Source organism: Apodemus sylvaticus, chromosome 2 (assembly GCF_947179515.1).
Source record: "Apodemus sylvaticus chromosome 2, mApoSyl1.1, whole genome shotgun sequence".
Taxonomy (NCBI): Eukaryota; Metazoa; Chordata; class Mammalia; order Rodentia; family Muridae; genus Apodemus; species Apodemus sylvaticus.
The window spans coordinates 152,305,021-152,327,900 of record NC_067473.1 but is presented as its reverse complement, the minus strand read 5'-3'; the positions used below and the strand labels follow the sequence as shown (position 1 = coordinate 152,327,900).

The 22,880-nt window shown below is 50.2% G+C and overlaps 1 protein-coding gene and 1 long non-coding RNA gene across 2 annotated transcripts; one reads left to right on the top strand and one right to left on the bottom strand.

Moving 5' to 3' along the window:
* Positions 1–249: 249 nt before the first annotated feature.
* Il17ra (interleukin 17 receptor A) lies at positions 250–22,006 on the bottom strand. Its single transcript, XM_052174743.1, has 13 exons — positions 21,734–22,006; positions 13,318–13,342; positions 12,423–12,569; positions 11,399–11,511; positions 10,440–10,566; positions 8,119–8,166; positions 7,816–7,979; positions 6,262–6,345; positions 5,766–5,850; positions 5,580–5,591; positions 5,323–5,424; positions 3,835–3,876; positions 250–2,870 (listed from the first exon to the last, which is right to left on the bottom strand). Exons 1-13 carry the CDS (start codon positions 21,869–21,871, stop codon positions 1,360–1,362), a joined length of 2,598 nt encoding a protein of 865 aa, XP_052030703.1. The 5' UTR covers positions 21,872–22,006; the 3' UTR covers positions 250–1,359.
* LOC127679130 (uncharacterized) lies at positions 6,720–7,056 on the top strand. The gene is made up of 3 exons (XR_007976686.1): positions 6,720–6,817; positions 6,853–6,923; positions 6,960–7,056. It is a non-coding gene; the product is annotated as an uncharacterized LOC127679130 (long non-coding RNA).
* Positions 22,007–22,880: the final 874 nt, after the last annotated feature.

The window sequence follows — 22,880 nt, the reverse complement described above, 5'->3', positions numbered from 1 at the left end:
GGGTGTCATAGGCTTGACTAGCATCTAGACCCAAAGACCCTTGCTGCCTGAATTTCTGAAGAAACAGAGCTGGAAAAGGCCGATGGGTGGGAGGGGCTTTCTCTCTCTCACTTGACTGCTGCAGGGTTGAATATAGGCCACACACTGTCTGGGACTTGGAACCTCAAGGGCTTGCTAAGGCTAGGCAAGATTTGTCTGTAACAACTCAAAAGGTTGGAACTTCTTGACCTATAGTAAGAGGTAATTCAATTACAACTAATACAGCAACTTTATTAAGTCTTCATTACTGCATACACATAAGCACACACACAATCATTGAATTTGCCCTTCCCACAGCACTTCATGGTCCTTTTCTCACGGAAGTCTAGACAACTGGCAGTGGGTCGCCAGGGCTTGCAGACCTGTGCATTCTCTAGAACCTAAGCCGCAAGGCTGCTGACTGCCCCAAGAGGGCGCCCCCGAGCTACTTTAAACAACTGCTCATACTGCAGTTACACAGTGACATACTTTCCCTTGACCATGTTCTCCACTGTCAGGCCACGCCCCCATTCTCACTATCCTCACATCTTAACTCCTTCACTGTATCCTGAGGTAGGGCTGAGGATCTCAGACCCCCAAGCTCCCGGGATCTGGTGGCTGCATTGCCACAGCCCTCCCACGGCCTGGCAGCTGGTACTTGAGCACAGGATTTCACACGCCTCTTCCTCCTTCTCAAGTTTTGCATCACCGATTTCTATACTGACTCTTTCTAAAAAACTGATCTGAGAAGACTTCTGGGTATATTTGGCATGCAGTTTTCTCCCCCACAGGGCAACAGATGCCCTGGTGACAGGAGTTCCCAGCTGCTCCCCTCCCAGGAAAGCAGCACCCCTCTTGCCCAGCCCCAGACTCTGGGGGTTCTTCTGCAGCCAGGGCAGCCGCCCTCTATTCATCCTGGCTAATTTTACATCCTTACTGAAGTTTAAGCTTCTTTGTGGCCAAGGCTGTGTCATGCAACTTGCTTTTGAGTTCCAAATGCCTGGTGACTAGTAGGCGCAGAGGAAGTGTTCAGGGAACGAGCCTGGCTATGCGCTCTGGGGACGGGCTGTGGATTCTTGTGCAATGATGACCACAGATCAGGTGAAGGGGGTGTTTAGGGATCAGAATCAAGATGTCTGCATTTATTTCTCTGAGGTCTTGCTATGTTTTCACACTGGCCCTGAACCTCTGGGTTCCGAGGATCATCAAGTCTCAGTCCAAGTGCTGGGACTTTAGATAAACAACACTATGTTAGACTCAGAGTCTGCATCTCCAAGCCGGACACCGCCCCCCCCCCCACACACACACACAGTACAGCATCCATCCTCTTAAGTAGCACGGTCAGGAGGTCTGGGAGGGAGCCTGCTCTTCTGTGGTGGATCTCCGTGGCTCCAAGCTGTCCCAGCAAGGGTTCTTCTCAAGCTCCCAGAAGAAAAGCTGCCTCTGGAGGCTCCTCAGGCTCTGTAGTTCCTCGGGAGAGAGAGACTCAACTGACTCACCCAGTCCTAGCTCTCCCTCCTCTGTGAGCCAGTCGGGGGGCTGCGGGGAGCTTCTGGAGATGTAGCCCTGGTCTGACTGCACCGACTGCCGTTGCTCCTCCTCAGAAGGTGTGCAGTCCTTGAGGACCACCTCAGACCTTGGCCAGCTCTCCTGGGCCTGTCCGCTCAGACTCTGCCTCAGCACTGAGAGCATTAGGCTTTCTAGCTGTTCCCTTGCATCGCCTTGCAGGTGGTCAGGTGACATCATTGGAGTGCTACAGAGAGGCAAGGCGTCTGAGTCCATGGAGAGGCAAAGGATGCTGTTCCTCTGGCCCCCCAGCAGCGGGCAAGCCTCACTGTCCTCTGCCATGGTCAGCTGAGTAGCTGTTCCACTGCCGTCTGGAAGATGGACAGGTTCTACCACCTGAGCTGCAGGGACCTGTTCTGCCGGCAGTACCACGGTTTGGAAGGTCTGAGCCACCAGCTCTCTCTGTGGACACAGCTGAGGATCCAGCTTGGCCACCCCACTTTCTTCCTCACTGACACAGACATCTACCACAAGGCAGCCTTCAGAACCGAGCTCCCGCACCAGGGGCTGCTGTTTGACAATTCGTCCCCCTGGTGGCAGTAGTGGGTCTTCAAACACTTCTTCATCCAGGGATGGGAGATCTTGGTCATCCACTAAGCAGAGGTTCTCACGCTCAAACCAATCGGGACACCGGGTTTGCCACTCCTGGAACCTAACCACAGCCTCCTTGAGCTGCCGGCCACTAGGGCTCTGCAGGTAATTTTCCCCTGTGAGCTCTTTGACATGGTGCATCCGGCCAGGTTCAAACATCTCCAGGTCCTGGATCCGGAAGTAAACCTCCTCAAATTTGTCCATGAGTGGGTACCTGGAGGTGATGTTGAAGAGGTCGGGGACATCCTTCTCACTACAGATGCCACTGAAGTAGCAAACAATATAGGTGCCGAAGCAGGCTGGCCTCTTGAAGTCTGGCAGGATCATGTTCATGGCCGCTGTGAAAAGGTCCCCAGCAGGCTTCCAGTGGTCGCACCGGAGCTGGACGGCAGGCTCAGCCCAACCCAAGATGGCTTTCCACTTTGCCTGGGTGCCTCGGGAACACAGCACGATGATTTTGGAGTTGCTCTCCACCATTTCCTGCTTCTGTCGGCTCACCCAGGTCATGACCCCCACCTCAGAGATAACCTGCTCTTCCAGGAGGTCAAGAGCGACTTCAGTGCCACAGGCAGTGATCAGGAATTGGGCAAACTTTAGGACCACCTCCACATAGAGGGGGTGGTCAGCTGAGTAGACGATCCAGACCTTCCTTGGCTTCAGGGGTGGGGGAGTCAGGTCTGTTGTTGGCAAGATGTCTGCAAGAGACAAACACACGCTGATCCTCATGCCCAGGACAGGACCTGGTCATCGATCGCCCTCTAGAATAGCAGTTCTTAACCCTTCTGGGGTTGAACGACCCTTTCGAAGGATCGGATATCAGATATCCTGCACATCAGATATTTATGTCATGAATAACAGTACAAAGGCTACGTAACAATAGCAGAATTATAGTTATGAAGTAGCAGCAAGCATAATTTTATGGTTGGGGTCACCACAGTATGAGGAACTGAATTAAAGGGTTGCAGCATTAGGAAGGTCGAGAACCACGCTCTAGAGCCAGCCTATGAACTATCCGCATTGAAGGCAGAGTCTGGCTTTCTATCTTCAGCAAACAGCCTTCTGGTAGACCAGATGCTGCTACACTGCCTTGTAATGTCTGAGGAAGCAGTGAGGGTCCCCTGTAAACAGGAACCAATCTCTCTCCCTCTTTTGCCACCACCACTTTCCTCCATACAGCTCCAGCTGGTCATTGGCTGATATGTTCATCATTTTAAATGAAAAATGAGTAAAAAGTCAGACATATTGGTGCACTCCTTTAATCCCAGCACTTGGGATGCAGAGGCAGGAGGATCTCTACGCCTGATTTACATAGAAAGTTGCAGGCCAGCCAAGCCTACATAGTGACACCCCCTAAATCAAAATAAATAAGAAGAATTAAAGGTACAATGCCCACAAAGGAGAAACAGCCATTCAGGAAGGGTTCTCTCCAGGAATGTTCCTTCTCTTCTTTGTCTAAGCAATTAAAAAAAAGGAACACCAGACCGTGTGGTTGGAGCATCCCAAAGCCCTCTCTGCACATGGTGGAGACTTGTGTCCTAAGTAAGGATGGGCCTCTGAACAGACTCAGGAGTCTGACCAGAGACACAACAGATCCATCAACCCCAGGGACCCAGCAGGCTTCAGAAAGCAGGCAGACCCCTCAGAGCATGCACTACTGACCATTGTGTTTGGAGTCATCGCCATGTTTCTCTTGATCAGCTCCTGCAAGGAAAAGAAATCTATCGAGTGCTTATTCCAAAGAGAAACAAAGACTGACCGGCTCACAGGTGTCTGATGGAAGGACACTTAGTGATGCAGGCGGAGCAGTCCAGCTGGTGACCACTAGACATTTCCCGGCCTCTGCAGAGACCGCGTCATGTGAGTGTGTAGGTGGGTGGGCTGGGTGAATGGGGACTAAAGCGTCTGACACGGCATTGTTTCTGAGGAGGGAGGGGTGGGGGCTATGGAGGGTCATTCTCAAGGTTATATGGGAATGCTGGGCCCTTCAGTCAGCTGGGGTCTGGATTATTCTATGGCATTGGCCAAGCTGGGAGCCGCAAACCTGAGCTGGGGTGGACTCCCTGGCCCCTTTCTGGAGGGAAGGGCAGTCCGCACAGGAAGCAGACATCTTGCAACACTGCCTGACAGAAGCAGCCCCATGGCCCTTTCAACATTTCCTCCTGGTGTCCTTGAGGTAAAGAAAGGGAACTACACTCTTAAGTAATTGTTCTCTTTAGACATGTGACCAGGAGGGTTATTTCTTTGTGGTCCAGGGTGGGAAACCGGGGCCTTGGGCATATTGGGCAAGTGCTCTACCCCTGAGTTACATCTCAGTTCCTAAAGAAGAGATTTAGAATCTTAATTTCAGTCCCCATCCTTTGGGCCTTTGTCTAGAACTGTCAAAGATGACTCTAATGATTAGTGAGTAAGCTTTCTCCTCTTCTCTTCCCTGTGGTGGGGACACTCAAGGAAGTAGTAGAAAATGTAATAGCAGCTGGGACCTGGTTCAGCATCAGCCAGAAATGTCATGTGACCCTCCCCAGAGTCTGTGGACCCCATGATTCAAGATAAACCATGATCTGGATGATCGTCAGCCAGTGCAGAAGCAGGTTTCCCAGGTCACCAGAGATACATCGTATCACAGGGCAGGGAACCCCAAGTCAACAAACCTTCTCCCTGCTAATGCAGCCAGTGGAGGAGCAGGCGGGGACGAACAAAGGAAATGGAATCTAAGGTCAGGTCTCAGGTAAAGAGTGAGCACCTTCCCTGGAGAGTTCAGGGTCTGAGCCTTTTCAGCCACACCCTGCTATTCCTGCGATTCCTCTCTGACCTCAGAGGCAAAGGCTGGGGACTTGGGGGTGAAGTTGTGTAGGCTGCTGTTGACCTGATCACGGCTGACGTGGGGAAATCCCACAGTAGGTCCTTCCAACCTGCTGACTTCAGAAATACTAACTAACAAAAATCACCGTAGTGAACAGCCTTGAGCGGACACCAAGTGCCTGCTTCTGAGGAAAGAATTCTCGTTCATTGTGTTAATCCTCTCCACAGCCTTATGATGCGCATATCACTATAACTCCCATTTCCATTTTGCCAGAGAGAAGCCTGAGACTCCAGGTCCCACATGGAGCTAGCCTTTAATTCCAGGGGACAGGGAAGCGCACTCCTTACCAGAAAGCCTCCAGGTCATGCAGACGATCAGCAGGATGACAGAGCCCACCAGCAGGATGGCGATGAGTGTGATGACTCCGTACACCCACAGGGGAATATAGTCTGTAACTTACAGAGAAAGTGAGTCTGGGCAGGCCCTGCACCCCCAGCCCAGGCACTGTCAGCTATGGTTATACCAGGCCATGCTGATGATTCCACCCATTGGCTAGCTGTGGGTGCAGCAGGTCTTCAGGACTGACCCAGGGATCAGGACTTACCTGGCTTGGGAACTGTAACAGAACAAAAAGAAACAGGGACAGGATTAGCCATCTGCACTCCACCGTGGGTACAACAGCACTCAGCTAATTCTCGCGTCCCCGTCCCCACAGTCAGGACTTCTCTCCAGTGGACAGCGTCTTACCCCTCCCCCTCCCCTCCCCCAACAAGGATGATTCTTCTCCTACCTGGGGTCTCGGAGACTACTTGGCAGGGCACAGTCACAGCATGTCTCAAGCAGTCATTTAGGCAGCTACTGAAGAAGGGCTGGACCTGGGGGAGCACAAGGGTGAAGACGATGCTAACTCTCATGGCAAAAGAAGCAATCTGTGAGGAACAGACGCTGCTTGGCCAGGCTCTGATCTCCACACGACTGTTGAACAGCATGTGATGGTGTGCACCTATATATTCCAGCTGCTTGGCAAGCCAAGGGAGTCTCCTCAGGCCAGCCTGGGAGACACAGTAAGATTCTATCTCAACCCGTCTACCCTCTTTAGTTTTCAATAAGGTCGCCCACCCACACAGAAGGGTAAAAAGCCCCTACCAGGCTGGGAGGAGCAGCAGGAGAAAGGCAGAAAGGCGTTGTGAGCCAGAGGCTCCTAGCAGTAGTGGCTGGAGCCACCCATCACCGGCCGGCCTTACCCCCCTGAATGGAAGGCCACCTGCGCATGCTCTCCGACTCACCTGCACACGGTGGTGACAGCACCAGTGAGACTTGCTTAGAGTGAATGTGACATTGGCTCGCTGGTGGAATTCCTCTTGCCTGGGCTGGAGAGAGGGATGGAAGAAGCTAGCTGGGTAAGACCCTGGCATTGTCTGCTGAGAAAGTGACCCCTTGTGGACCAGTGCCTCCCTTATAAATGCCAGAGGGAGAATGGTTTCCTGATTTCTGGTCCAGAAAAATGGGTATTTCTGCAGAGTGACTAGCCCTAGATGAACTTGTAAGCATATTTAGTACTGGGCATTCCCCTCTTTGCTGTGGCCGCTGGGGCCTGGGCTCCAACCTATGTCCATGCAGCAGGGGTGCGGGTGCACAGTGCACCCTCTGCTCTCACCTGGCCTCAGCTGTCTTCCTCAAATAAATGCCTTCATTTATTTTTAAACCTCAAATTTTTTTTTTTTGAGAAAGTAGAATAAACACAGCCAAATAAAAAGAGACCAGGCAAGACTGTGGAGATGTAGACCATGGGCTGCGTTACTAACTGAGGAGTCAACAGTAGGTGAGATGACCTCAAAACAGGTAACTATGGGGACAACATAGACAGTAACAAACAGGTAACTATCGGACAACATAGAAAGTAACAAAACAGGTAACTATCGGGACAACATAGAAAGTAACAAAACAGGTAACTATAGGGACAACATAGAAAGTAACAAAACAGGTAACTATCGGGACAACATAGAAAGTAACAAAACAGGTAACTATCGGGACAACATAGAAAGTAACAAAACAGGTAACTACCAGGAAAACATAAAAAGTAACAAAACTTAGCCCAGCCGTGGTGCTACACACCTTAATCCCAGCACTCAGGAGGCAGAGGCAGGTGCATTCCTTAGAGTTTGAGGTCAACAGAGGGAGTTCTAGGACAGTCAGGGCTACACAGAGAAACTCTGCCTCATTAAACAAAGTATCAGAATTTGCCACATTAACCCTCCCATTACCCCGATAACTAGTTCCCTTAACTTCAAGTTTAGGACACGATTTGCCCTAGGCCTTCAAAGGCATAAGCAAACTTTAAGTTTAATTTATGTTATTTAAGGACTACAAAACTTTATCTTTCATCTATTGAATGCAAATCAACTGAGTTTATTAAGCCAAATCCTCACTAGATGATGGGATAAAATACAATTTTAGTTAACAACTATATATCTTATGATTAGCTCAAATCTACTTCTCCCTCCTGTGAGGAGACAGGGAGGAGGCTCTGCAGAGACATTTATTCTACTTCTGTCAATCTGCAATTCAATATGAACTTCACTCTGAGATTTAGACTTCTGTATTTAGATTTACAGTCTGATGCTTCCTCAACCATTTTACCTATGTTTATAAACTATCATTCTCCACAAACTGTAAAGACACCAGAGCACTCTACTTGCTGAGAGGGAAAGGCAGCTGCCAGGTGTGCCCAAGGCCAGGCTGGGCTCTAGCAAGAGGGTTAGCTTGAACCAGTATGGAGGAAGGTTAAGGATTTGAGAGGTATTTTAATCTATGTCCGAGGGGGTAAGAAACACAAGTACCGCAGATATTTGTTTAATTTCATCAAAGCAGCTTTGGTTCTCTGAGTCCGAAAAACTTTCCAGCAGGATCTGGTAGGGGGTGGATTCATTCCACAGGGTGAAGTCCACTCGCAGGTGCTGTGTGTCCAAGGTCTCCACTGTGAGGTTGGGATCCCAAAGGCTGCCTGCCAAGGGTGCAGTGCATGTTGGAAGGAGGAGGTACGTGCATCTCCATGGTATGTGTACACAATTGTGCACATGCCCAGTTTTACTAAGTGCAAGTTACCGTGCCCAGGTCACGGTCTCCTAGTCCCGCCAAGTTACCTGAGCTCACACACGATGTAGTCATCTTCATCTTGGTGTCTTCACAGCCTGCCAACCCCGATAAAGGAGAAATTGGTAAGTCTCCGCCTTTAGGACGTTTACAGATGTTGGTGCTTTTATTTTGTTTTCTGAGACAGGGTCACTCTTCATAGCCCTGGCTGTCCTGGAACTCACTATAGACCAGGCTGACCTCAAATTCACAAGGATCCAACTGCTTCAGCCTCCCAAGTGCTGGGATTACAGGTGTGAGCCATCACACCCGGCTTGTCCTTCCACAGTTTTGACACTGGGGGCTGGGGGGGGGCAAGACTGTCATGCACCTGGGGAGCCTGTTCAAAGACACACTTTCACAGCCCGTTCCAGGCCTTGCCAGCTGCCCCTGGCCAGAGATCCCATTAAATTGGGGCACCCTGGCTGGCAGTCACACCGTCTTCTTTTAGGAATCCCTCCTGACTCAAGCATATTCCTCCTGAGTTCAGAGCTTGCTTCACGTAACCAGAAATTCCTGGTTTACTCCAACTTTCTCCCATATATAGAGAGAGTGAAGAGTCACTGCTATCGTTAACAAGAGTAGCCCTGCCTTTCCTTCCGTACTTCGGAAGCCCTTCTGTGCCACTGCAGCCTCTGACTTCCCCCTACTCATTATTAGATTCTCACTCAGGAGCCCTGGGCAGGCAGCAAGAGTTGGTATTCATTCATTCATTCATTCATTCATTCATTCATTCATTTTCTTTTCCTTGTTTCTGTAGAGCTGTGGATCAGACCCAGACAGACACTTGCCACTGAGCACCTGGAATCAGTGTTTCTAACAAGTCCCCAGGGGGAGGGGAGGGAGGGAGGGAGGGAGAGCAGTTCTTCAGTAAGTCCTTAGTGAGCCCTCCCGGGTGTGATGTCCTGGGCCCAGCACATAGAGTGGAAACAATTGTTTTCTGCAGATTAATTCTATAGAAGAGTATTCCAGGATATTTGATCACACTGTGAACCCTGGGATTGTGTTATTTACTGAAATAAACTGTTTCTAGTTGTGGTGTGGCTCAGCCCTTGATACACACATTTAATCCCAAACAATGAAGGTAAAGTTAGTTGTAGAAGGAAGCGCCTGTGTTTTAAAGCAATGTCTAATTCTGTGACAAAGAGATGAATCAGAGAGATTTGACAGAGTAGGATATGCCCAGCTCTCACAAGAAGAGAGAGACAAGGGAAGCTACTTAGAGCGGTGCAGAGAGGGGCAGGAGGCGGTTCCACTGGGACAGTGGTGCAGAGACCGGCTGTAGAGAGGTAAGCAACACATAGTGAAGACAGACGCTCAGAGCAGATTGCCAGAGCTAGTTTGAGGCCAAGCAGAGCAAAAGGAGGCTGAGAGAGAAGCCAGACTGAATCAGTCAGCTTGGAGAACAGCTGAGCTGAACCAGCCAGAGTTCAGAAAGCACTAGAAAGGTGAGCTTATTCAGCAGCAAGTCTCAGAGGCTGAGAACATTCTAGGCCTAGATTAGAAGGTACTGAGGCTAGAAGCTTCCAGGTTAGCAGACAGGCAGTAATTACTGTAGGCAAATAAAAGATACTTTTACAGAGAAGATAAGGGAAAGCAAACGGATGGTGTCTGGTATCGCGTCGGAGGAAGGCTGTCTGGGAAGGAAGCAGGTAAGCACATGTGTGTGTGCTCATTTGAGTGTGTGCTTCAGGGTGAGGAGTCCCTGTCATCTTCAACGAGCCCTTCTTGGCTGGGATGTGGCTAACTTCCCAGTGTGTATGCCTAGGCTCCAAGTTCCCTCTCCACAGCCACCAATAAAACAAAAAACAAAATTTCCTGACTACCCTCTAGGTGCGATGAGCAATGACGGCAGCGATGGCCAAGGTTCTGGGGAAGGCAGAGAGGGAACGTGACTCCGAAGAACGGATGGTTCCTAAGAGGGGAGCTGGCAGTCACAGACAGCATGGACTGGTGGCCCAGGAGAGCAGGGTGTGCGGGGTGGGTGCGAGTCATAGGAAGGTGGGAATGGGGAAGAGAGCAAACTGAGGGAAACTGGCCAGGCCGAGTCCACAGGGCACCGCCCTTCAGGGATCGGGCATTTTCTTGCGATGGAAGCTACTTTTCTGCACAGAGGGAGGGACTCTAGTTGCCAGCACACTCTGGGGTCTCGCCATACAACAGAGGACAAACTCTGCCTTCAAGACATAAAGGCTCTGGCCTCAGCTGGAGACACACCCAGCCCCTGAATCTGCAGTCACTGTGGAGCAAAGTTAGCCTCTGCTGTCTGAGTCCCCTGCTGCTTTCTTCACCCAGAGCCCAGTACCAAGAGGAAGCTTGGAAGGGCACTTACCAGGCACAAAGACCATCTTGGATTTGTGGTTTGGGTCCCCATCAGGGATGGGCTTGGGCAGGTGGTGAACGGTCACTTCATACTCCTGGCCAGGATCTACCACAAAGTGGCTGAAGGAAAACCGCCACTGAGGAAGAGAGGCATGGGGTGGGTCAAACAACACCCTCACCCATTGTGTGCCAACAAGCAAACAAACCGAAAAGAATAAAAGGATAACCACGTTTGATGTATCTCCAAAGCCTACAGCCACCTGACCCCTGACCTCTGGAAAGAGACTGTTCACCAAGTCTCCTTATCAGGAATTCACTGATCATCTTGTGAAAACCCACACCAGAATCTCTGTTCGGAGGACCCAGGCTCCAGCTGTGGCTACCACATAGGGGTTTTTATACAAGAAAAATAAATGAATTAAATCTGTTTAAAAAAAAAAAAGCTGGGCGGTGTTGGTGCACGCCTGTAATCCCAGCACTCTGGGAGGCAGAGGCAGATGGATTTCTGAGTTCTGAGGCCAGCCTGGTCTACAGAGTGAGTTCCAGGACAGCCAGGGCTACACAGAGAAACCCTGTTTTGGAAAAAAAAAAAAACAAATCCAAGAAACAAAAAACAAACAAACAAAAAAAGAGTCTCATATTAGAGGCACGCTATCTTTGTCCTTTCTGTTTAAAAATTCTACCAGCAGATGGCCATGCCATTTGAATGTGCATGCACATGTACACGTGCATTTCCAACACACACACACACACACACACACACACACACATGCACGAGAGTGAACCAGCCTTATGGAGTGCCTCGGTCAAGTGGGAGGAATAAGAAGAAGCAGGTGTGTTGGGCTCTGTCCCTCACTGTGGCTCATAGCAGCCGCCATCTTGACCTCGCCCTTTCAGTTAGGTGTGCCTTTGGGACAAGAAGCCCAAAGCCAGTACTGGTGTCACTTAGGCACACAGCCCAGTTCTTACCCGCTTCTGATGATGCTGCAGCCTGGACAGAAACTGGAACTTGACGCACAGCCGCTCATTGGTATTCAGCTGTAGGATGGACAGCTCTGCACCCTCAAGGTACAGGATGCTGGCTGCAGGCCAGGAAGGAAAGGGGAACACAGATGCAGACCACCCCTGCCAGGGCGTGGCTCTTCCCCATCTGCCCTGTTACCTAACTCTCCACTTCCCCCCTCCTAGGCCTTGCAGAAAGTACCTCCTAGTGGGACAAGGGACAGTCTACAGCCAGCAGGAAGCAGCAGACTCGCAACCATGCGGCCTTCCAGCAGTGCATGCTCGCCCTCCCAGAGGCTGCTGGGGTCATCGTCTAGAGCACCAGCTAGGGACCCACAGAGAGCACTTGCTCTTGTCCCTTCACAGATCTGGGGCTGGCTGTGCTCAGGAATTCTTCAGCCAGTCACCCCGAAAGACGTTTGGAGTATGTTTTGAAAAGTTCTGGCTCCTAAGCCAAGAGAAAAAGCAGCGGGAAAACTGCTACCTTTTTTCCCCTACCAAATATTTGGAATTATTTATAAAATTAACCGCTTGCCTTTTTCTTCCCATGTAATAATAAGTTAGTGCCAGGGAAGGCCTGTCATTGGCCAGAGTGAACTGTCATAGGCCGGTGTGAACTGTCACAGGATGGTGTGAACTGTCACAGGCCAGTGTGAGCAGAAGACACTCTGTAGGCATACATCTAACACCGGAAAGTCCTCGCTGGGTGAGTTAATAACAAGTTGGTGCAAAGGAAGGCCTGTCATAGGCCGGTGTGAACTGTCATAGGCCGGTTTGAACTCTCATAGGATGGTATGAACTGTCATAGGCCAGTGTGAACTGTCACAGGATGGTGTGAACTGTCATAGGACAGTGTGAGCAGAAGACACTCTGTAGGCACACATCTAACACTGGAAACGTCCTCACTGGGTGAGACGGAGCCTCCCAGTAGGGCTCAGCAGTGCTCTCCTCCCAAGGGCAAACCCAGGCGCTGGCTGATGAGGCCACTCACCGTCTGTCTGCAGGGTCCACTCAACGTGCAACACAGGGACTAATTCTCCGTGCAGGGTAGAGGCAAGGCTCAGATTGGTATGGATGTTTTTCGGGGAAGACGGTGTCAGGTTTCGAGGGTGGATCCAGCTGTCATCCAGGCAAGCACCTGTTGAGGAGAACAACTATCAGACCTGCAGCCAGGATGCTAAGACCTGCTTGGAGGGTCCAGAGACCTGTGAGCTCCATCATGGTTCAAGACCTGCGGCTATTCCCAACCTCCCAGCTGTGGCCGTGGCAAGCCCTGGGCCCAGCCTGCTCTTCTCTAATGCTGGTCTGGGATGCCCACAAAACTCTGCAGACAAAGAACCAAAGAACATTTGGGGAGAAGGTTTTGAAAAGAAGCAGCCATTGGAAATGGGGGCACAGGAGGGAGGGGCAGCGTGAGAGCTCCCTTATGTTTAATTTGTCACGGCCCCTAATTAGCACTGACACTTGAAGTATGCACCTCATCCTTAAAACAAAACCAGGGGCCGGGACTGCAGCTCCCAGAGGAGAGGTTGTCTACTGAGTCTAAGCAATGGGCTCTATATCCAGCACAGGAAAAAAATTTCTCCCAGACAAAAAACGAACAGGCAAACAAATAAACAAACAAACCCAAAACCCCAAAGCCAAGCCAGCACTGTTGGTGCTGCGACAAGCAGCATGGGAGCATAGTGCTTGGGCACATAGTGTAGGCACTCCGGCAACATCCAAAACCCAGATGGCCATGGGACACCACCTGCATTCTGCACGGCCCAGCTGACAGTGACGACCCCACCCAGAGCACGGCACACAGGAGGCTGTCCTGTGGCAGTCAGCGGGAGGCCCTCGCTGTATTAACAGAGGCAGTAAATGGAACGAAAAAGAGGACTTACTATTCTCGACTCTGCAGCTCAGCCCCTGTGGGAAGAAAGGAAGTGTTGATTACAGATGGGAAAGACCAGGCTCACAGTGGCCTGGCTGCCTGGTCGGGCCCTGGGAGCAGTTCACACGGCCCCACGTCTCACTTCCCAGAGCTGCTCTGCTACCAAGTAGCCAAAAGCCTTCTGCACATTTTTTTCCTCTTGGCGGTGGGCAGACAGCAAACAGAACTGGAGGCTTTTTATCTTTTTTTCTGGGGGGGGGCTTCTTTTGGGGGACAGGGTCTCACAGTTAGCCTAGACTTGGCTGACCCAGAACTCACAGAGAACAGCTTGCCTCCACTCCCTGAGTGCTGGGACTAAAGGCAAGGGCTGCCAAGCAAGGCTTGGGAGGCTTCTTGAGTAACAGTTATGGGCTTGGGAGTTTAAACAATACAAAGAAATAATAATAAAAACAAAAAACAAACTACAAAACAAAAACAAAACAGAGAGGGGTGTCTGGAGAAGAAGGTCTTTACATTCTGAGTTTTCTATTTTCCTAAGAGGTGAAGCATCAAATTTATAAACTTGTTAGGAAAGGTTTAAATAACTGTTCTGGAGCTCTCTCTCTCTCTCTCTCTCTCTCTCTCTCTCTCACACACACACACACACACACACACATACACACACACACACACATACACACACACACACACCATATACACCCACCCCACCCTACCCTCACAGCCCTGGTTGAACCACCTTACTCAAAGCCTCAAATTCTTCAACATAAAATTGGAATAGTCTAACACCAACTTCACCCTGTCGTTGGGAATTAAACGCACCATAGGAGTAAAGCCCCAGGGCAGGATGTAGATATGGGAGATGATGAAGCAGAACTTTCACTTCTCACTTCCGCTTCACAACACTGTAAACACTGGGCTGGTGTTCTCAGACTGGGCCATCAATTTAGGAAATGCCACAGTACTCTGACCTAGTTGGTGTACAGCTCACGAAACCCTGACTCATTATGTAACATTCGCTGGCTACCGTGCCCAGACACTACCTCCCTGCCTATATCTGTCACAAGTGATAGGGGACATCCTCTAGAGCTGGAGTCTGGGACTCTAAGCAGTGACCATCGTCAGTGCTGGCAAGGGAGCCAGGACGCTCTGGATTCAGGCTCTGCCACTTCCGGCCTGAACTGCCCAGGTTGGCCCACGCCATCCCGTGAGGCTGACGCGAAGCAGAGGCAAGACCTGGATGATGGTTGCGCAGTAAGAACTGTGCAGGATGGACCTTGATTGAGAGCTGCCTCTCCGGAGGGAGCAGAGTGCAGGACTCAGGGCGATGTGATGCCCCAGGATTCATTCATAAAACAGGCCCCAGATGGTCCTGAGGTGGTGCCAGAATCCATTCTGAGTCTGCTATTTCATCTGTGTCCTTCCTACCTGTTTGGGACACCAGTTCACATGCTCCCGGGGTCCAGACTTCCTGTACCTCTCTCACTTCTTTGTGATTAACTGTCCTTCGCTGCCCCTGGGCTAACATCACAGCCTGCCAAATGTTCCTTGCATTTTAAAACAAGACCCATCTCAACATCTCTGCTCACTCCGACAGACACACACCATACTGTGTTCTGAGATTAACTCCCATGAGCCTGTTCCTCTCTTCCCATCTAGCACTCCTGTGAACTGGGACACAGACGTAAGAAACTGGTCTTTTTTTCTTTTTGGATTTGGTTTTTTCGAGGACATGGTTTCTCTGTGTAGCCCTGGCTGTCCTGGAACTCACTCTGTAGACCAGGCTGGCCTCGAACTCAGAAATCCGCCTGCCTCTGCCCCCCAGAGTGCTGGGAAACTCTTACAGAAACAACAGGCAGTGAAACTCCATTTGGGGTACCTCCCTGTTATCCATCCGAAGCTACTTAAAATCCAGGGCAAGATGGTACCTATCCCGACAAGAGGAGGAAGTAGGAGGGGTTTGGAAACACTTGGCTGCCAAGCTTGCTACAATTGACAGAAATAGCTTGATACTTCAAGCGCTACAGTTTCAGTCTTGCTTGTTGATAGTTGGCTGTCTGATCATCTGTGAAGGGCAGAGGGGAAGAACTACCAGAAAAACGCATCTCTAGCCTCACCAGAGACAACAGCTGCCTTGCTGTAACATTAGGACGCTGAAGATCAAAACACAATACAAATGTGATGGGAAAGGAGAGGGCAGCCACACATGATGTTTCCTATATTACCAGAAGTACAAAGGCACATCACAGAAATGTGGGTGTCAAAAGAAACGTGCAGGTACGTTAAGTGTCTGCCTTTGGGGAGCAGGTTTGGGTGTGACTTAGGGAGCTGTTTTAAATATCACAGCATATTTTTTTTTTAAAGGAATCCCTACATTACTTGATAAAAATGAATTTAAAGGGCTGGAAAGATGGCTCAGTGGTTAAGAGCACTCTCTACTCTTCTAGAGGTCCTGAGTTCAATTCCCAGCAACCACATGGTGGCTCACAACTATTTATACTGGGATCTGATGCCCTCTTCTGGTGTGCAGGTATACATGCAGATAGAGCACACACATATGCAAAATTAATTAATAAATCTTTGAGGGGCAACATTTGGGATGTAAATAAATAAAATTACTAAAAATTGAATTTAAAGATGAAAGATTATGATATTAATCTAAACAAAAGATTTAAAAGTGAGATAAGCGAATGAAAATACTATTTGGGGAAGAACCTATTTTTCTTTAAAATTAAAAATAATTATTCTATGTGTCTGGTGTTTTGCCTACATGTATTTCTGTGTGCCATGTGCATGCCAGCAGGAGTTAGAGAAGGAAGTAGGATCCCTTGAGACTGGAGTTATAAGTCGTTGCTAGATACCATGTGCTTTCTGGGAATTGAACACTGGTCCTCTGGAAGAGCAGCCAGTATCCTTAACCACTGAACTATCTCTCCAGCCTCTGTTTATTTTTACTTATAATTTAATTTCAATGTAGAATTAGCTCTGATGTGGGGGTATGCACATGCACATGTGTGCAGGTGTGTGGAAGCCAGATGTTGAGGTCAGGACGCCTTCCCCAAGAGCTTCTCTACCTTTCCTTGTTGTTCTGAGACAGGGTCTTACTCTACCTTAGTTTTTTGAGACAAGGTCTCTCAGTGAATTTGGAACTCACTGTTCTAAGCTGACCAGTGAACCCTCTGGGTCCATTTGTTTCTGTCCTCGGACACAGGGGTTATAGGCACACCTAGCTTGTGGTCGGTAGAAATCTGAGCCCACGAAGTCCCTCAGGCCACGCAACTTTTTTTTTTTCATTTTTATTAATTGTGTGTGTGGATGCAGGTAGGTCAGAAGATAACTTTCAGGAGTTGGTTCTTTCCTTTCACTTTGTTGGTTCCAGGGATTGAACTCAGGTCATCAGACATGGAGGCCAGCATCTTTACCCACTGGACTGGCAACAGCCCCTGTTATCTTCTTAATAATATAAAATGCATTTGGTATCATCTTTGGACATTACTAACATAGATCTTGTTCTGCCCATAATTTCCTCCCCAGCTGCCTCCTTAATCCTTTCAAATTTCCTATTCCTAGGACTAAGGGATAAGTAACTAGGAAATGTTTAAGGACAAACACATGGCCTGGGTTCAATCCCATCAGCACACATGCAAGCAAGCCCCCCCCTCCCTCCCCGCCCCACAGGCACAAACACCAACCAACCACGCCTTCCCCCAAACAGAAGGACACATCACTGGGCAGTAGAGGTAGGTGTGTGTGTGTGTATGTGTGTGTGTGTGTGTGTGTATACAGGGTTTTTCTTTATATTCCAGCTGTACACTCACTCTGTAGACCAGGCTGGCCTCAAACTCAGAGATTCTCCTGCCTCTGCCTCCTGAGTGCTCAGATTAAAGGTGAGTACAAGATATACTCTTTAAAACAAAAACATCAGTGTCTCCCTAGTGGCCAGCCTGGTCTACAGAGAGAGACCCTCTCAAAAAACAAAGCAAAACCAACCAACCAACCAAACAAGAAGAATATCATTGTCCAGCTACCTCCTCATGAATGGCATTGTTAGTTATCTTGGAGAAATCAGAGAATAGTCAGAATGATGAAGAGATTATGACAGCAGCTAATACTTACTGGACTGCCCTTATTATCATCATTTTAAGCACACTCCTATACTTTAAAACTTCACTGTAAACTGTACCACTGGCAGCAGCCTTGCATATCTGCTTACCACATCTTTGCTACCTCAAGAGGCTGCACTGATGATACCACCTAGGTCTGTGTATGTGTACTCTGTGATGTCCACTCGAGGATTAGGTCACCTACCAAGGCACATCTCAGAACATGTCTCCACTGTTAGGCGACTCACACCTGTGGCACAGGGAGAACAGCCAGGTGGCTCCAGATTCCAGAGCTACAGTAAGCCTGCTCTGCTCCAGAACCTGCCCCAGCAATGCTCCCCTGCCTCCAGTAAAGGAAGGGATGCTTATAACACATAGTCCTCTCCTCTGTGCTCATAGCAGGATGCTTAAACGAAGAAGTGTTTAGCTCTGGGCGTTGGGCAAACATCACCAACTACGTAATACGGGTTGGTAGAGCCCCCCAGTGCACACAGCCTGAGGCCTTCACAGACAGAGCCAAGTGGAGGCCCTCCCTACAGCCTAGGAGGAGATGACACGGGGCTGCAGAGCAGGAGATGGGGACGCTTGGCTGGGGCCAGCTCTCCTCGCTGAGCACCAGGTCCTTTTCTGCTCCATTGTTAATTGATGCTAAAGTCTTCTGATGGCAGAGAAGCCTCCTAACAAAGGCAGGCAGGGTGGAAGCTGGTCTGGCCTGGGCAGGACCTGCTCCTGCTGACTGATGACATCACTGGCGATGACATCACTGGCACTGTGGCCTTGCCTACAGGACGGTGTCCACCAGAGAGGCACCCGCAGAGCACAGCTCTTTAGCTTAGGGAAGAGGGGGAGGGCTGAGCACAGCTGCCAGCAACCACAAGACAAGGGGCGATGCCAAACAGTCAGTCGACCACAAGTCAAAACCACAAGCACTCAGGAAAAGGAACTGGCAACGGTAGCATGCGCCCTGTCTGCGAGCGGTGTGAGTGTGCTTGCTGACGGACTCCAGGGCGCTGCTTACAGGGAGGGCTTCCTCAAGAATGGCGGTTCATGGGCAACTAAGAAGCCCACCTAGGCAGGCCAACAAAAAACATGCCGGGAACTACGGTCACTTCCGGGGTCTTCAGGGTTGGTTTCTGTGGGGCCATTACAGTCATGCAGGTTTTGAGGCGCTGATTCCAGCCAGCCCAAGCACTGTGCAAAGGCCTCAGCTTACCACTGCTTGGAAAACAGGGGCCCCTTCCTTCCAGTTTCTCCTCCTTCTCCTCCTCTTCCTTCTCCTCCTCTTCTTCCTCCTTCTCCTCCTTCCTCTTCCTCCTCCTTCTTCTTCCTCCTCCTCCTGCTCCTAGTTTTTGTACTTCATGCCACACACACTCACCAAGCCCTTAGAGCATGCAGCACGAAACAGGGAACAGAGCAGGCATGCTGAGGCCTCCTTCCTTTCAGTCACACGAGGGAGTCACTGACTGCTAAATCTGTTTTCAAGTGAAAGTGGCCCGTTCCCTTTGAGCTGTCTCATCCAGTCTTCTCAAGATGGAAATAAAGCATACAGTGACCAATAAAACGACGTGCATGTGTGTGCATGTGTGTGTGTGTCAATATGCGTGAATGTGTATGTAAATGTATTTGTATGTGTATTGTATGTGTGAGTATGTGTGTATGGTGTGTGTCAATATGTGTGAATGATGTGTGTTTGTGTGTGTATGTATGTGAATGTGTTTGTATGTATATGAGTATGTGTATGGCGTATGTGTGGTATGTGTGTATATGTGAGTGTGTCTATATGTATATGCTATGTGTGTGTGTATGGCATATGTATTTGTGTGTGAGTATGTGTGAATATGCGTGTGTTGTGTGTCAATATATATGAATGATGTGTGTATATGTGTGTATGTGAGTGTGTTTGTATGTATATGGTATGTGTGTGAGTGTATGTGTATTTGTGTGTGAGTGTGTATGTGAGTGTGTTTGTATCTGTATGGTGTGTGTATGTATGTGTGTGTGTGTGTGTGTATGGTGTGAGTGTGTATGTGTGTGTGTGTACAGTGTTTTTCCTCTGTGTAATTCTGGGGATAGAAGCCAGAGACCACTGAGCCACACCCACAGCTCTAGTATCTTTTACAAAGGGCTTTAAAGCCAACAGAGGTGGAAGATGTCTGTCTATGGAGCCCAGTTGTCGGTGATGAGGCAACAGAAAAGGCAGAGGGGAGGCTGCAGGGAAAGGGGTCACCAGCAGCTTTCCAAGTAAAGGCGACCCCTTTAGGGGGCTGGAGAGATGGAGGCTCAGCAGGGAAGAACACTCTCCTGCAGAGAGCCTGGTGGGACCGAGCACCCACGTGGTAGCTCACCCAGATGGTCTATAATTCTAGTTCCAGAAGATCCAATGCCCCTTAATTCCACAGACACCAGGTATACATGCGGTGCACACACATATATGAAGGCAAAACACATCATACAAACAAACAAGCAAAAAAAAAAAAATAACCCAAAGTCTAAGTTAAAAATAAAAACCTTGACTGGGCCATGGTACTTCAGAGGCAGAGGCAGGTGGGTCTCTGGGTTTGAGTCCAGCCTGGTCTACAGAGTGAGTTCCAGGACAGCCAGGGCTACACAGAGAAACCCTGTCTGGAAAACAAAACTAAATAAAACAAAAACAAATACTCAAAATTAAAACAACAACAACAACAACAAAAACTAAAACTAAATCCAAACCAAACTCCCAAAGACCCTCAGGATTTATGGCCGGGACTGTAGCTGACAGTCTGGGCGAGCTTCCACAGGCCTCACAGCCTTTTTGGCCCAGCTCCCACCCATCTCCCCCTCCTATTCCACAGACACCCCTATCTTCCACTTGACCCTGCCTCACCTAGGGACACTGGCCCAGTCCGTTCACCAGTGGGAGCGAATGCCTTAAGCAATGTTTCTGAGGCTGCCGATCTGGATCGGAGCTGCTTAAATGTCTTCTCAATGAAGAACAGCCCAGCTGGAAGTCATTTTCTCCTGGATTCTGCATACACACACTGGTTGTGCAAAGAACTCTTGCTCCTGGCTGCCTTGCAGACAGCTCCTACATCCAAGACAACTTAACTTCACCCTGGACTCTGGAGTCCCAGGCGTATTTCTTTACTTTCAGTTTACTTGTATCCAGAGGCCACTGGCAAATGACTAGCCAGAGACAAACAGCAGACCTCCACGTTGTGACACTTTTGTCCTGTCTGAAGATGTCACTCCCATTTGCCAAGTATGGGGATCACTATGACATTTCCCAACAACCCTCAGACTTTTGAAAAACACGTTTTCCAGTAAAATAGGCACTCTCTCTCCACCCTCTTTTGGTAAATCTACAAAATTAGATAAGGAGAACTATCCTTTTGTTTCATATCCTCTGACTCACCTACTGAACACTGACAGTTCCTGGGGTCAGCGGTAGAAGTGGAGGGGAAGGGTCTAGAAAAACCAGTGGAGGAAGAGAAGAAGGCTTGAAGGGGAGAAACGGCAGAAAGTTTATTTTGGGAGGAAAGTTTATTTTGAACAGGCACTATGTTTTGCACAGGTTCGTTGTTTTTTGTTTAGTTTCAACGAACAAGTGGGTTGCACAGTAAGGTTCAACCGCCAGGGGTGTGTCAGTTCCCTAGGAGCGCAGCGGGGGTGGGGGGTGGTCCTCCTTTGCAGTAACAGCCTGGCAGACTTCCACACATGTTAACTCAATTTTGGCATTCTCGGTTCTGGGACACACGTGGTGGTGAAAAAACATGGGATGGACAGGCATCTTTCAACCCACATCCTGTTTGATTCCCCTGGGCACCGGGCTCGCCCGCACTACCCAACCTGTGGGGACCTTAGGGGCCAGGCTGGGTCTCCTGAGCATAGTAGGTCTGGAGGATGACTGCTCAGGGAGCAAGGAGTTAGGGGCCAGTCCAGACTGGTTCAGCTCCTGCCAAGACCCCTTCTCTAGGTCCCTGTCCATCCTGAGCTGCCTTCCTCTGGTGCCTCCATCTTCCAATCGGACGGGACGGAATTGTCACCCCGCCTCGTGCTCCAGTGACACCGCAGCCCGCGTAGTTTCCCTAGAACGTCCCCTCACCGCGACTCCACTCCCGGAGTCCTTGCCAGCGCGCCTCCACGCTGCGCCCCATGCCCGGGACCTCCTCTAGTCCCTAGGGCGGACTGTCAGCCTCCCCGGCTCGCCGGAGCCTGGGCTGTCCGCCCCTTCGCACAGCCGACGGCTCTCAGCACTCCTGCCCATCTGACACCTCCTCACCACTCTCCGCCGTCCTCCCCACCACCCCCGACGGCCCGGGCATCCCCGCTCCGCCCGGCTTCTCTCACCTCCTGCGCGCAGTCCGGAGCCGGGAAGTCGAGGAGGCGCGGGGAGGCGCGGCCCGGGGCCAGAGCGCTCAGCAGCAGAAGCAGCCATCCCAGCGCGGGCCCGGGGACAACTCGTGGCCAGCGGCGCGGAGTCGCCATGGCCCCCGGCCCGGTCGCGGAGCGCTCGCGGCTGGCTCCGCGGGTCAGCGAGGACCCGCAACGGGCTTCCCCAGCCCAGGACTGGCGCTGATCGGCTTCGCAAGGCCTCCTCTGCCCCGCTTCCGGCTCCCCCGAGGACAGGCAGTGCGGGGCGGGGCTTGGGCGGGGCTGTCCTTCCTCTGTCCCCGCCCCCGCCGTGACCCAGGTGCGCTCTTGGCCTCTTTGGCTCTTCATGGATTTCGCTCTGCAAAGACAGGAGCCCTCTTTAGCAGCCCAGTTGTCAACTTGCTGTGGAGCCATGACTGTCCTCGCCATCCCCGTTGACACTGTTTCTCCATTTAGTCATTTTACTCTAGTTCCCGACTCGGGACTCAAGGGAGTTTGTTAACTCATTTCCCCTTCAGTTTTTATGCGTTAATGGAGAAACGAACCCATCTCATCGTCGTAATGTTCATTTCTCGTTTTTTTTTTTCTACAATTTTCTAGTCTTTGATAGCCGGACCACGTAGCTTAAGTCCATGAAACCCTGTATTTTCTCCCTTTAAGCGTTGACTCATACATTTTCCTGGACAGTGAATTAGTCACCTCAAGGCTTGAGTAAAGCAAACACATCATTCTGTAGCAGAGATGGGGGCATTGGCATTGCTAAGTATGAAGGGTTAAAAGCGGACCAGAGGAGGGAAGTGGAGACAGCTCTTTCAAGGAGTCTCACTGTGGCCCTGCTGGGTGCAGTTTGGCTGGGCAGGGTACACAGCATAGGAGGGCTTGAGTCCAGGCTGAGGGCAGAGGCCCGGGAGCTGAGGGCTGGAGGACGGGGAGTGAGCAGTACAACGGACAGAGTCTCTGACAGGCCTGGGAATGCCCTCTAGAACCCCCTAGAGAGAATGGCCTTTCCACTGCTCTCAACGCAAGGGATGAGAGAAATGATGAAGATTACTTGTGTGGTAGCAAACGCCTTTAATTGCAACACTTGGGAGTCAGAGGCAGGCACATCTTCGGGTTCGAGGCC